The sequence below is a fragment of the Hypanus sabinus genome, chromosome 28 (assembly GCF_030144855.1).
Source record: "Hypanus sabinus isolate sHypSab1 chromosome 28, sHypSab1.hap1, whole genome shotgun sequence".
Taxonomy (NCBI): Eukaryota; Metazoa; Chordata; class Chondrichthyes; order Myliobatiformes; family Dasyatidae; genus Hypanus; species Hypanus sabinus.
In genome coordinates, this window is record NC_082733.1 from 15,962,655 (window position 1) to 15,976,878 (window position 14,224).

The 14,224-nt window shown below is 38.9% G+C and overlaps 1 protein-coding gene across 1 annotated transcript in view; it reads left to right on the forward strand.

Moving 5' to 3' along the window:
- The window catches only part of LOC132382446 (lamin-L(III)-like), a 90,605-nt gene that overhangs the window by 40,699 nt on the left and 35,682 nt on the right, over nt 1–14,224 (forward strand). Inside the window, exons 5-6 of the mRNA XM_059952649.1 lie at nt 11,760–11,885; nt 12,327–12,547. Coding sequence (XP_059808632.1) covers nt 11,760–11,885; nt 12,327–12,547 — 347 coding nt within the window. The remainder of the gene's footprint in view (nt 1–11,759; nt 11,886–12,326; nt 12,548–14,224) is intronic.

Below are 14,224 nucleotides of genomic sequence, written 5' to 3' on the forward strand. Positions count from 1 at the left end.
AACACTGTGAATCACCTCTCCCAATATAGTGAATAATGAACCTGTTCAAACTGGTACTTAGCTGGTTTAATTTGTCCGATTTAATCTAAATCTTTTCAAGGTCTTCTGTATCTACTTTACCTTCAAAAATGCATGTTGCGTCTTCCCAGTCTTAATATTTTTAAACTTTCTTGTTAACACTTCCTAAATATTTTCCAGCATTTTCTGTGCCACTAATGCCCAGTTAAGGGGTCCCTCATTTATTTTCTCTCGCTTTTTGTAAACAATGGGAGCTACCTTTGCTATTTTCTTTCTGTGGGTATTGTCATGGAAATTTTGGAAGGTGGCAATGAATCCCCATTTCTCTCAAATCCTTGGAACGCACTCATCATGTTCTGCGGATTTAATGGCTTTCAGACACAATAATTACTCCAATGCTCTTTATTTTAATTGACGTTAGTTTCTTTCAGCCCTGCATGCTTTCTTTTACCTGCTGCCCTTCATTAATTCCTGCAGATTTTTTTAGTCTCGCATAAAGACATACACAAAATATTTGTTTTATTTTCCTGTCATTTCCTAATTCTCCTGAATAATGTCTCCTGTTCGTGTCTAAGGGATGTGCATTAATTGTTAACCTTTACCTTTCATGAGTGTCTACAGAGGTCTTAAATCTGTTTTTGTTAATTACTGAATTACTCACATGTTCCACTTTCCCTTTCTTTATTAATCCTTTTTCTAAATTTTTCCCACTCCGCAGGTTTAGGCTCTTTTTGGTTAAATTATAAGCCTTGTATATTTTCTTGTTAGCTGTGTTGGACCACTTTCTTGTGATTTAAAGGAATATATATATTTGTCATAATATTTATTTAAAATGTTATATATTGTTTGGTAGTGTATGATATTCACGTAGCTTCCAGAGTGAGCCCTGCCCTGGGACCCAGTATTGGGGATGTAAACTGAACTTTTCTAAATTTAATTGAGAATTGTGATCTCACTTCATCTACCTAATCTGACTCCATATCCCTTAGTATTTGCTCATTGTTATTGATACAAAGCCGAAATTAAGATTTGTATCAATTTTCAGTTGGGCTCCGTGTTATAAGCTTCTACTACCCTTTCCAAGTACAAGTGTCCAGTAGCTCCTGCAATTTTAGGCTCAAATCAACTGGGAGAGCATTTAAAACTGGGGTCTCTAACTCACTGAAATTGTTAGAAAACATAGAAAATAGGTGCAGGAGTAGGCCATTCGGCCCTTCGAGCCTGCACCGCCATTCAGTATGATCATGGCTGATCATCCAACTCAAAACCCTGTACCTGCTTTCTCTCCATACCCCCTGATCCTTTTAGCCACAAGGGCCATATCTAACTTCCTCTTAAATATAGCCAATGAACCGGCCTCAACTGTAGTGTTTCAACTCCCCACAACACCTTTAAAGTTTTTATTAAACTCTACTTCCAACCTTTTAAATATGATCTGAATTTGTATAATTCTTCCTCGTGATGGCATTCTTCAAGTCCAGGTTTTATTCTTGGTAAATCTATCTTTCATTCACTCTAATGAGTAATTGGATGGCTTCTAGAGTAGCTGTATGAGCCATGTCTTAAATATTTTCAAGCACGATATTGAATATGCTTTAATTGGGGACATAAAAACAGGTAAAGTCCATTTGCTGGTTTTGATATCCAATGGTGGATGCTCTCAATCTAGAAACAAAACCCTCCTTTGAATAATGAACGTGAGGAAGTAGGTGCTTAAGGTATTGGTATAGGGTCAGGTCATATCACTGAAGAGAAAAAGTTAATATTTCAGGTCAAAGACCATTCATCTGGAAAGAGTAGGAGATAAAAGCAGGAATGGTGGGAAAGAGGATGTCTCTAAAAGGGTAAAAACAGGGTTACCTAGGAGATCAGCTGTAAATAAGGCTTGTAACGTTCTCCTTAGCGTGTAACGAACGCCGAATTTAACGTCGAGATAAACCACAGTTAATAAGAACCAGATCGCAGCAAGATTAACCATTTACTGTTCACTCTTCACATTAACATATGGTGAAAACTGTTGATAAAACAATACAAGATTGATACAGTATTTGTTCCTTCCTTAATATCACATTTCAAGTGTAAATACTTGCAAAGGTGACTATAACTACATTACACTAAGGTGCAGTATACAGTGAGAGTTTACCTGCTCCATTGACTACTTTAAATACACTTCCATGCAAACTATCCGCAACTCTTTAACTAACGAAAGCAGAAACATTATCTACCGTCGTTACTTCTAACAGGATCAGCATTAACATCTTAGTTCAATATATCGATTATCTATTAACTTACAGCGTTGCTCTCACTGTGATTTCTCATGCCTGCAAAACAACTTCTGCTCGGGTCTGCCTCGTGGTGAGCCCCCACCCTCGCGCTAATTTCAAACCGGTATTTTCCCACAAGACGCGGCGAAACCGGATGTGACGTCATCGCATGCCGATATATTTTACATGCAATGAATATACTTTAAACACTTCTAATTCTAACTAGAAAATACTATCGAATGAATTACTAAGCGGAAATATTATAAACTAAATAACTGACGTAAAGACAGCACAAGGCTATCTAGTAAATGAGTGAATGAGAACAGTAGAGGTGATAGATTTCCAGCATCTGGAGGTGCTTTTTTTCTGTTTTTACTAGCCTGTATCCATGCTGTGTAATATTAGGAAAAACCTGATCTTTCTCTATCAGTGGAGCAACTGCTTTCAGTACTCCAAGTCCAACAAGGGCTCTGCAATCGAGAACTCTAAATATATGAACAGTATTTCAATTCCTCTAACAATTTAAATTATGTACAGAAATCTAAGTCTCTTTTTTTGCTCTAATGCTGTTTCTAGTTGTTCACCATTTAAGAAGCACTTTTTAATGCGATTGTGTCAGCAGGAAATTTCGCTTCATTCCTCCTATTCCCTCATTGTCATTTAATAAGTGCAATGATGAGATGAGGCAACCATAAAGCCTGAAGTTACATGGGTCTAATTGGAAGCCCAGCCCAATCTCCTGACTCTCTGTGCCTGCATAATCTCCTAATAGTTTGTCCTCAGTCATGAGATTAAACTTTTATAGTAATTTCTGAGCACGCTTATTGAATATTTTCTGGAATTGCTACATAAATAATATTTGAAGATGTTCTTTTGTTAGATGAGCACAAGAAAGTAGGAGCAGGAGGAGAGCAGCTGGCCCCTCAAACCTGTTCCATTGCTCAACATAATAATGACTGGTCTGTCCCAGGCCTCAACTTTTCTCTTTGCCAGTTTTCTCGCAACCCTGAATTCCTTTATCTTTCAAATTTGATCTATCTTCTCTTTAAATACATCCAATGATCTAGTTTTCAATATCTTCTGTTGCAGGGGTTCCCAGTTTGGGATGCATGGATCCCTTGGTTAATGGTGGGAGTCCATGGCATTTATAAAGGTTGGGAACCCCTGCTCTGGAGTAAAGAATTCCAGTTATTCACTATCTTCTGCAACAGAAATTTGTAATCATTGCTAAATGATTACCTCCTTATCTAGTACAACCATATCCTCTCATTTGAGACCTTCCCACTATTGGAAACTTATCAACATTTGACCTGTTATGTCCTCTTAGGAATTTTGTATCTTAATAAAATACCTCTTCTTTCTTCTAAACTTAAGAAAATATAGATTTCATTAGTTGATTGTGATGTGACAACCGTCTCAGTCCCGGAATATGCCCACTGCATCTCTCTTAGACTATCTCCAGTGCTGATATATCCTTTAATAAATGAGGGGTAGAAATCTCCGACTGTACTCTGGCAAAATACTTAAAATTTTAACATTTCCCTGTAACTGAATTCCAGCCCTCCAGTAATAAAAGCCGAATGCAATTTGCCATCCTAACTGCTTTTTGCATTTGCCTCTATCATTTTGAGATTCATTAGCAAAAACACTTGGGTCCCTCTGTATTTCACTCAGTTTCCCCTTTTCTCCATTTAGGTTATGTCTACCTTTTGAATTATTTTACTGAATTGCATAACTGTGAACTCTCCAACATTAAAGTCCATTTGCCAAGCTTTCAACCACTCATTTAGTCAATGCTTATCCGGTTGCAGAGTCCAGATATCTACATTGCAACGTGCCCAGTTGTATTTGTGTAATTGCCATTTGGATGCTTTGCACTCTGGTCATTGACATAAATAGTAAATAATGAAGGGTCAAGAGCTGTTCATTGTGGTACTCCTCTAATTAAATTTTTTCCAGCCTGAAAATAGCCCATTTATTCAGGCTCTCTTCTGTGTGCCAACTAGTTTTCAATAAATGCTAATCCACTTCCCCCAATACTGTGAGCTGTTGTGCACAGTTTTTGTGTGCTCTCTTGTCAAATCCCTTCTGGAAATTCACATACATTATGCCTACAGGTGTCCCTCTATCAACACTGTTAGTTGTATCCACAAACAAGTATAGTAAGTTTCTTAAATATGATGTATGTTTCAGAGAATCATGTAAATTAACTTTGACTACATCAAGCTTTTCTAAATGCCTACCTATGCCTTCCTTGACTCCAGCATTTTGCCAACAATTTATATTAAGTTAACAGGGCAATAGTTTCCTACGTTTTTTGTCTCCCTTTGTGAAAGAGGAAAATATGTTTGCAGATTTTCAATCCAAATGTATCCTCCTGGATTTGGATGAGTTCTGGAACACTTCAGCCAATGGTATCTCTAATGTTTGTAGCTGCCATCTCTAAAACCTGTGGATGCAGGCCATTGGGCCCTTCTGAATTGACTGCCTATTGTTCCTAGTCCCCGTTAGTGTTTCCCTGAACCTTGAGGTGGCAAAGAATTTGAAACCATTCCCATTTGAAACTAGCCTGTCTGTAATTTTCAGTGTGTTTGCAGCAACCTTCAATCTAAACATCAAGGCACATTATTGGTTTAATTTATCTGATAATATTTTGTTGCCTATTAACTTCATCTCACCCTTCCAGGGTCTTACACTTCCCCTAGCTTCTCTTTTGAAGATCAATAGTTAATGCTGTTTGTTTTGCTTTTACTTACTAATTTTCTCTCCCAATCAATGCTTATCCTTTCGTCTCTACATTTTAACCTTTTCCTTCTGGTTCCTGAACAATTCTCAGTCTATTACTGGCCATGCAACTTTGTCAGCTCTGGTTTTCAATGTCATACTTTCCTTGATCACCTTCAATAGTCATTGACTGTTCATTCTAATCTTCAATGGATTCCATCACGACATTTAAAAAAAAAATAAATTTACTTCAGGTTGCATCACATGGTCTGAACAAAACAATGTTGACTGTCAACATTGATCTGCAAAAATCTTTCATATTCATTCACTCTATTTTTCTTGATAGACTCTTAACAATTTCTCAACAGTAGACATTAGTCTAAAGCAAGGATTCCCACCTTGGGTTGGGAACCCCTGGTTTAAGGAATCTATAATTCCCTTCTTTTTCTCCTTTCCCATGCTGAAAAGGCATAATTGCAAACATAACTTCCCAGTTTCAATGAAAGATTGTTGAATGACATGAAATCTAGTAGATCCAAGAAGAGCTGCATTATTTTCATCAACTCTGAACAGAAAACCATCTGGTTTAGCCAATGTGCCATTATTTTGAATGTCATTACATTCTTCTGAGCAGTTGATTTAGTTCTGTACATTGTGCTGTATCCTTGATTCAGAATTTAGTTCCTTCAGTCATCTGGTATTTTCTTTGTTGTGAAGAAGGGTCATGCTGAAGCAGTTCTGTGGAAGATCTTTCATCAGGGTGTTGCATGGGAGCAGTCAATCCCGAGCTCCATGTTGCAATAGAACAGTTAGAAAGGAGTTGAAATTATGATGACGGTGCATCTGACTGCCTTGAAGCTCACCACAGAATCCAGCAGCAGAGCACCAAAGTATCGAGCAAGATACACACTACATTCTGGCCTTTCACTTTATCCAAAGGTTCATTTGTTATCAAAGTATGTATGCAATATACAGCTCTTGAGGTTTTTCTTCTCCGGATAGCCATGAAACAAAGAATAACCATGGAAGTGAGTTCAAGGAGAAACAGCAAACCCGACGCCCCACATAAAAATGGCAACATGGTCATCAACATGGCTCTCTCTCCACACCACCTGAACAACACAAACACCTATATCAGGATGCTGTTCATTGACTATAGCTCAGCATTTAATACCATCATTCCCACAATCCTGATTGAGAAGTTGCCGAACCTGGGCCTATGTACCTCCCTCTGTAATTGGATCCTTGCCTTCGTAACTGGAAGACCACAGTCTGTGCGGATTGGTGGTAAAATATCCTCCTCGCTGACGATCAATGCTGGCACAACTCAGGAGTGCGTGCTTAGGCAACAGCTCTACTCTCTGTATACCCATGACTGTGTGGCTAGGATAGCTCAAATACCATCTATAAGTTTGCTGATGATACGACCATTGTTGGTAGAATCTCAGGTGGTGACGAGGGCAAACAGGAGTGAGATATGCCAACTAGTGGAGTGGTGCTGCAGCAACAACCTGGCACTCAACATCAGTAAGATGAAAGAGCTGATTGTAGACTTCAGGAAGGGTAAGACGAAGGAACACACACCAATCCTCATAGAGGGATCAGAAGTGGAGAAATTGAGCAGCTTCAAGTTCCTGGGTGTCAAGATCACTGAGGATCTAACCTGGTCCCAACATATTGATGTAGTTATAAAGAAGGCAAGACAGCGGCTATACTTTATTAGGAGTTTGAAGAGATTTGGCATGTAAATAAATACACTCAAAAATTTCCATAGATGTACCATGGAGAGCATTCTGACAGGCTGGTATGGAGGGGCTACTGCACAGGAAAAAAAGCTGCAGAATTTTGTAAATCTAGTCAGCTCCATTTTGGGTACTGGCCTACAAAGTGCCCAGGACATCTTTAAGGAGCAGTGTCTGAGAAAAGCAGCGTCCATTATTAAGGACCTCCAGCACCTAGAGCATGCCCTTTTCTCACTGTTACCATCAGGTAGGAGGTACAGAAGCCTGAAGGCACACACTCAGCGATTCAGGAACAGCTTCTTCCCCTCTGCCATCGATCCCTAAATGGTCATTGAATCTTTTGACACTACCTCACTTTTTAAAAATATACAGTATTTCTGTTTTTGCACATTTAAAAAAAACGACTCAATATACGTAATTGATTTACTTTATTATTATTATAATTTTTATTTCATTTATTATTATAATTTTTTCTCTGCTAGATTATGTATTGCATTGAACTGCTACTGCTAAGTTAACAAATCTCACGTCACATGCCAGTGAGAATAAAACTAATTCTGAATCTGAATTAACCCACCCCCCCCCCCCAACCTCCCCTCCGCTACCCTGCACAAAAAAATTAAACAAAAAACACAACAGGAACATCGCCACCCTGCCAAATGCCCCTCCACTGCACAAAACGCCACAAGAACATCAGCCCCCAAATCCGCCCCCTGGACAAAAAAAAACTAACAGACACAGCAAGACCATCAGCCCCCAAACTGAAAGAAGTGAAAGAAATACTCCTGGGTTGGATGTGTGTGTACAGTATTTGTAAAGGCCCCAGTAATTTCAATAGGCTTGATGAACTTGATTGAGAAGGTAATGTTTATTTAGTTGGGCTTAATGTTTTAATTCTATAATATCAATGTGTTTTAAGTAAATAATTTTTAATTTAATAGTATAAATTCATTGAAAAGTCTCAATGATTATCAAAACTGTAAGTCAGGAAAAGCACGAGTACAGGTAGCAGACCTGGTCACGCACAATCCTGCCCATTTCATAATGTTGTTACGAATTTGTGAACACTGCCTTTTACAATATTTAATTATTTCTGTGACTTGCAGTAATTTTTGTCTTGCACTGCACTGTTGCCACAGAATAACAATTTCACTATATTTAGTATGTTAGTGATGATGTACTAGATTCTGATTATTTCTAATCTGGCTCACAAGGATCCATATTGCTCTTGTTGCAGATGTCGTTGCAAAGGTTTTTGGGTTATTTTTTGATCCCCTCTTGTCAGTTTCTTTTCATACTTTCTGTAACTCTTAATGTCATTTTCCTGTATTTGTGGAATTTTATTTTTCATTTTCAGGGGCCTTTTTATTTAGTTTTTGGGTCTCTCATCACTCGACTTTTATCACTGTTTTTTTTATAAAAGTAATATCTGTTCCAAAACTTGATTTTTCTCAGTTAATATTTGGGAGATAAAAGGCTCTATTTTGTTCCACCTAATATTCCCTGGATGAATAAATGCCTGCTCCAACTTCTGATACATATTGCATCAATCACTGATTTTCTAGCCTAATAAAAATTAATAAAGTGCATTCTTCTAGACATGGTTGCATATGAATGTGGTTATTGAAATGATTCAGCTGGAACCAGGTTATGTTAATGCCTAAAGATATAAACATATTGCCAAAACACAGGAGTATGGGGGTTGCTTAGCAAAAAGACTTGATTGCTTCATAATCCTGGTAGGCGCAAATATCTAAAATAATGATGACTAATCCTAGCTATCAATGTGTTTCAATTAGTCACCAGTAACTACATCTGAAGCTAGTCAAGTTAAATTAGAGTGGCAGCTAGAGGTCGGCAGTTCTTTCTTGAACGTTACACTTGTGCGTCACTTTTCCAGCTGTTCATGCACTTTATCACAATGAAAACAATCAGTCTAATTACATTTGAATAATCAACTTTTACCCACCATCCACAGGGAGGTTGTTCTGTAGATTTTAACACTTGCACTTTGAAATAAAGCTTTTCACAAGCCCATTCTCCAACTGCAAACCTTGTACTCTTGTTCTAATAATCTGAGCATTGCAGAAAGTTGTTATATTTTCTTTATTTCCTTTCAACCTGAGAACTGTGTGTGTAGTGGGTATCGTAAAGTATCATGCTCAGTTTGCCCATGTGATTCTGGTGTTGTGCTGAATGTACTGGTAATTAGGAAGATTAGACCAGCTTATTTTTGAATTCAGTTCCAGGACTTCAGAATCAGAGTCAAGTTTATTATCACTGATTATATGGCTTGAAGTTTATTGTTTTGTAGCACAAACAGTGCAGTACAAAAAAAGTGCTATAAATTATAGTGACTTGCTGCCTATTACACTGCTGGCATTTAGGTACCGCCAGTCTTTGTGTGAAAAAATGGCGCTACAAATGCTCTTCGAACTTCCATCCACCACTCACCTTAATCCTTATTGCCTGATATTTCAAGCAATGATGAAGTTTCTTCCATCTCTGGTAGTGTTCAGGGCTTCCTTCATCACGTCAGGTACATTTCACTACTGTCAGTCACGCAAGTCCTGGATGGAGAACCTGGAAATAGTGTCACACTGAAGGATTCTTCATTGACGTGCTGTTGCCATTTTGTTTTACCGGTCAGAGTTGTTATCCCTGAACTGCAACTCTGAACCTGGAGGACTGGTGGATCACTCTTATTGTGGCCTCTACCCTTTGAGTTGTTTGGTATGGGTGACCCTACTAAGAACCAAAGCATAAAATGCTCCAGTCAAAATAGCTCTCTGAGACATTGAGGCATGCAAGCCTCCGAACCCAATGATGACATTGTGGTCTTCTCGGAGGAAATTATGGTAAGAATACATCCAAATAAATAGTGCAAAAAGAGAACAAAATTGTGAAGCACTATAGCAGAAGAGAAAGATTTCAGTAGCTCTGTATTCTCCAGAAGTATAGAAGATTTCAAGAGTGACCCTACTGGGCAATTAATAAGACAGCCGGAGGAAGTGTTTGCTGATTGAGAACTTAAAAGCAACAGGGCAAAATCAACTGTGGTTTAGGGCTAATTTCAGGATGTATTTGTTCTCTCCAAGGTTGGTGGAATAGTGAAATACTTCCTCAAGGAACCACTTAGACTAACTCCATTAAAGGATTCATAAATTCAGTGGGTGGATTTTTGTTGGTTTTACAGAAGTTGAGCGATTGAAAGGCAGGTAAACAAACTTGAGGTAAGGATCAACCAGACTCCCATTTTATTTTGTAATAAATCAGAGAAATTCAATGGCCTACACCAGTCCAAACTTCAGCAGATTAAACAATATAATTAGTTTCCCCACTCCAACCTGCCCTACTTGCTCTGCCATCTCCAGTTGGCGTGCACACCAAGAATCCCTGTAGGTTTCCATGGGTTGAAGGCTGGAGATGTCCAGTCCTCTCTTGCTTCTCACTTGTCAGCTATGGCTCAGTACCAACACGCTCTTTTCTGAGGTCCAATCTCAGATGAAACATCTAAAGATTCAGATTCTTCCATAATGGTCAAGATGCCCATCTAAGCTAGTCCCATCAGCCCTTGGTCTTCTATGTTCCAAAGAATGAAGTCCTCACCTGTCTAACCTCTTCTGACAAACCAAGCCCCCAAGTCCTGGCAATGTTGTCACCGATTTCATCTGAAAGATCTGCTGAGGTATTTTGAAGCAGTACAGAGACAACTCCCAGATGGCAAATTATCCCCCAACCAATATCATGAGATCAGATTCTCTGATCTCTATCTTAATGCTGCTTGTGAGGCCTACTATGAAAATTGCTTTTATATTTTGACAGGAATTAATTTAGACATCAAAAACTCTGGCAGTAAAATATCTTTATGATAATTGCTTTATTGAAGCAAGATCTTTACAAACTTGTGGAGAAACTTGGCAGTTACAATTGAAGTGCTTCAAATCCACTCTGAAAAAGTGCTGACTGATACTTAAAGTATACCTTTAATAATCTTGGGACATTTCAAAGTGATTTTGAAGTACAGGTTGAGCATCCCTTCTCCAAAATGCTTGGGGCTGGAAGTGTTTTGGATTTTGGATTTTTTTCAAACTTCAGAATACTTGCATTATTTAGTAAGATACCTTGGGGAGGAGACTCAAGTCCAAACATAAAATCCATTTACATTACATTTACAGCTTATGTACAACTGGTGTGAAGCTCACAGAGTGAATAGTCCTCAGTCGGAGTGCAGTCTGACAAGACTGAACTGAGTGACCAGCCCCAACCGTGTTCATTACTGGGTTCCAGCACTGTGATTGGCACAGATTTCAAGCAGGCACCTATTCCAAAGCACCTGCAATGGGAGGGGGAGTGGTTTCATATATTTTTAATAATTTTGTGCGTGAAACAGTTATCTTCAATTTTCAGTTTCATGAATGATCTTTGCTTCTATCATGACGAGCATACCATCAAGCACCATGTGCTCACTCCATGACAAATCCACTCATTCAACACCTGCTCGAAATCCTCATTCTTCACCTTATACAGTATTTTTCTATTTTTCATTAATGTCTGTTCATTACATTTGTGAGGTCACTTCTCAGGACTTTCTGCCTGGGAACCTTCCCAGCACCTTGTGGAGCTTTCATTTGTGACGTCTTGTCAGCACTCCAAAAAAGTTTGGATTCTAGACGTTTGCACATTTTAGAATGTCAGAGAAGGAATTCAACCTGCACTTGCATCTCACCAAAGTAATAAAAGATTTCCAAAACAATTTTGAACAACTGGTTTATTATACACATCTTTCAACTAGTAATTCACCTCATTCATCTTCCCCTTCCCTGTCCCCTTTAGAAAATCCTCCAATCAGTGGTCTAGGGATAGTTCTTCTCAAAAGTGTTTAGATAGTGAAAAATCTGTAAGTTGCTCACTGTGTTCGAGGCGTGGGTTGTTAAAGGAATGAGCTTATCTTAAAAAGGGCAACTTGTTTGAATTGCCCCAGTCACTTCCCTCTCTCTTGCTGTAACAGTTTGAAAATGTCCAGCTGGTAGCTGCAAAGAGCAGTGACTTTGCCAGTGCTGCAAAGGAGGAGGTGGCAGAAGCTAAAATGAGATCTGACAATCTAGTGTTGGAACTTCAGCAATGCCGACTGCAGGTAAGACCTTGTTTATTTACTGGGATCAATTCAAGTACACAAAGTTTAAAATGATGGCAGCAGAAATTCAATCTCTATCGTTTGTATTCATTATGCAATATTATTAGGCAAGGGATTGACAATAAATTTCTTTCCCCTTGTCTACAGTTTTTATCATGGGATTTTGCCTCTAGACAAAGGTTTTTATGCATAATAATTGTGGCATTTGGAAGAAATTAGTCTGCAATTGTTCTGTATCAAGCATACTTCACTGTACTCCTAGTACTGGTATACAAATCTAGAGAGGGATGTTACAAAAATATTTTTTCAGTAAAATTAAGATTTGATTAGATTTTTGATTCCATATCTTTAAAACATGATTGACAGCCAATCAGTATTGTTCCGGGAGGATACATATCTTTCTTTTTTTCTTAGCTCTCCCTCCACTCCTTGTTTTGTCAGATTTCTGAACTGAAAGCTAAGGTTCAGGACACAGAGATGACATTGGATCATGAACGGACTGTCTGGCAAAAGAGGCTGGTGGCCAAGGAGCATGAAATCAGTGAAATACACAGGAAGGCACAGGAGAAGCTGGAAGAATATGAGGAACTGCTTGATGTGAAGCTGGCATTGGACCTGGAACTAAATGTGTACAGGAAAATGCTGGAGGAAGAAGAACAAAGGTGTGTTGGCTATAAAGCTTCTTTTCCACTTGATAATCTATCTGAAGCAAAATTACCTCACTGGAACAAATTGAATTAAGTTATTACAGTTTAGTTTTAAGTGCTGTATCACCTTTAGGTCTGTCTGAGGAATTCTGGGCCTACTTTGCTGTGGGAATCATACCTCTCTTAGTTTGTGTTCCTCAAAGAATTATTGAAGATATACTACCCAAAAACCAGTCACTTGGCTTCACTTGAGTCTTCATTTTCTTTTAGCATTGGTCTCTTTCATCTTGTGTGTACTTTGTCTCCTCCCTAAATGTGCCAACACTATTAATCTCTACACCTCCTTATTCAAATATTGTGCATTCACACAGTCTTTGGTAAAGGAGTCCTTTTTTTTTCCTAAACTCCCTTTATAATTCCTGGTAACAATTTTATGTTGTTCAGACGTTCTGTCTGTACTTTATGTGAATCTTCAGTAATTTTAAAAATGCCCATTAGGTAAATGCTCGTTCTTCCTTTACAAGGTCTTGTGGTCTTCTGATGGAAAAAGCCTTGAAGTTCATCAATTATCATTATAGAGTTCTTTTCATTATTAACTTTTTTATCTCTCATTGGACTAGATTGTACACAGTAGCCAATCAGAACCATAGAACATTACAGCACTGAAACAGGCCTTTTGGCTCTTCTTGGCTGTGCTGAACCATTTTTCTGCCTAGTCCCACTGACCTGCACCTAGACCATATCCCTCCATACACCTCTCATCTATGTACCTGTCCAAGTTTTTCTTAAGTGTTAAAAGTGAGCCCGCATTCACCACTTCAACTGGCAGCTCATTCCACACTCACACCACTCTCTGCGTGTAAAAGCTTCCCCCTAATGTTCCCTTTAAACTTCTCCCCCTTCACCCTTAACCCATGTCCTGTGGTTTTTTTTCTCCCCTAGCCCCAGTGAAAAAAACTAAGCTCAGTGGAAAAAATTGTGGTCTAACTGCTGTTTGGTCTATTTATTTATTTAGCGATACAGAGCATATTAGACCCCTTGAGTCGCACAGCCCCAGCAATCTCCAATAGCCCTGATTTAACCCTAACCTAATCATGGGACAATTTACAATGACCATTTAACCTATCTGGTCTGTCTTTGGACTGAGGGAAGAAACCAGAGCATCTGGGAAAATGCACACATTCCATGGGGAGTACGGAAAGAGACTCCTTACAGAGGAAACCACATAAGACCAGAACATATAGAAGCAGAATAAGGCCATTTGGCCCATCGAGTCTGCTCTGCCACTTCATCAGGGCTGATCCATTTCCCTCTCAGCCCCAATCTCCTGTCTCCTCCCCGTAACCTTTCAAGCCCTGACTAATCAAAGACCCATCAGCCTCTGCTGTAAATATACCTAATTACTTGCCCACCACAGACGCCTGTAGCAACGAGTTCCACAGATTCACCACTCCCTGGCTCAAAAGAAATCCTCCTCACCTCTGTTCTAAATGGATGATCCTCTATTCTGAGATTGTGCCCATTGGTCTTGTACTCCTCCACCATTCTCTCCACATCCGCTCTATCGAGGTCTTTAAACATTCGATAGGTTTCAATGAGAACCCCCCCCCCCCACCTTATTCTTCTGAATTCCAGTGAGTATAGGCTCCGAGTCATCAATCAGTACTCGTATGGTAATCTTTTCATTCCTGT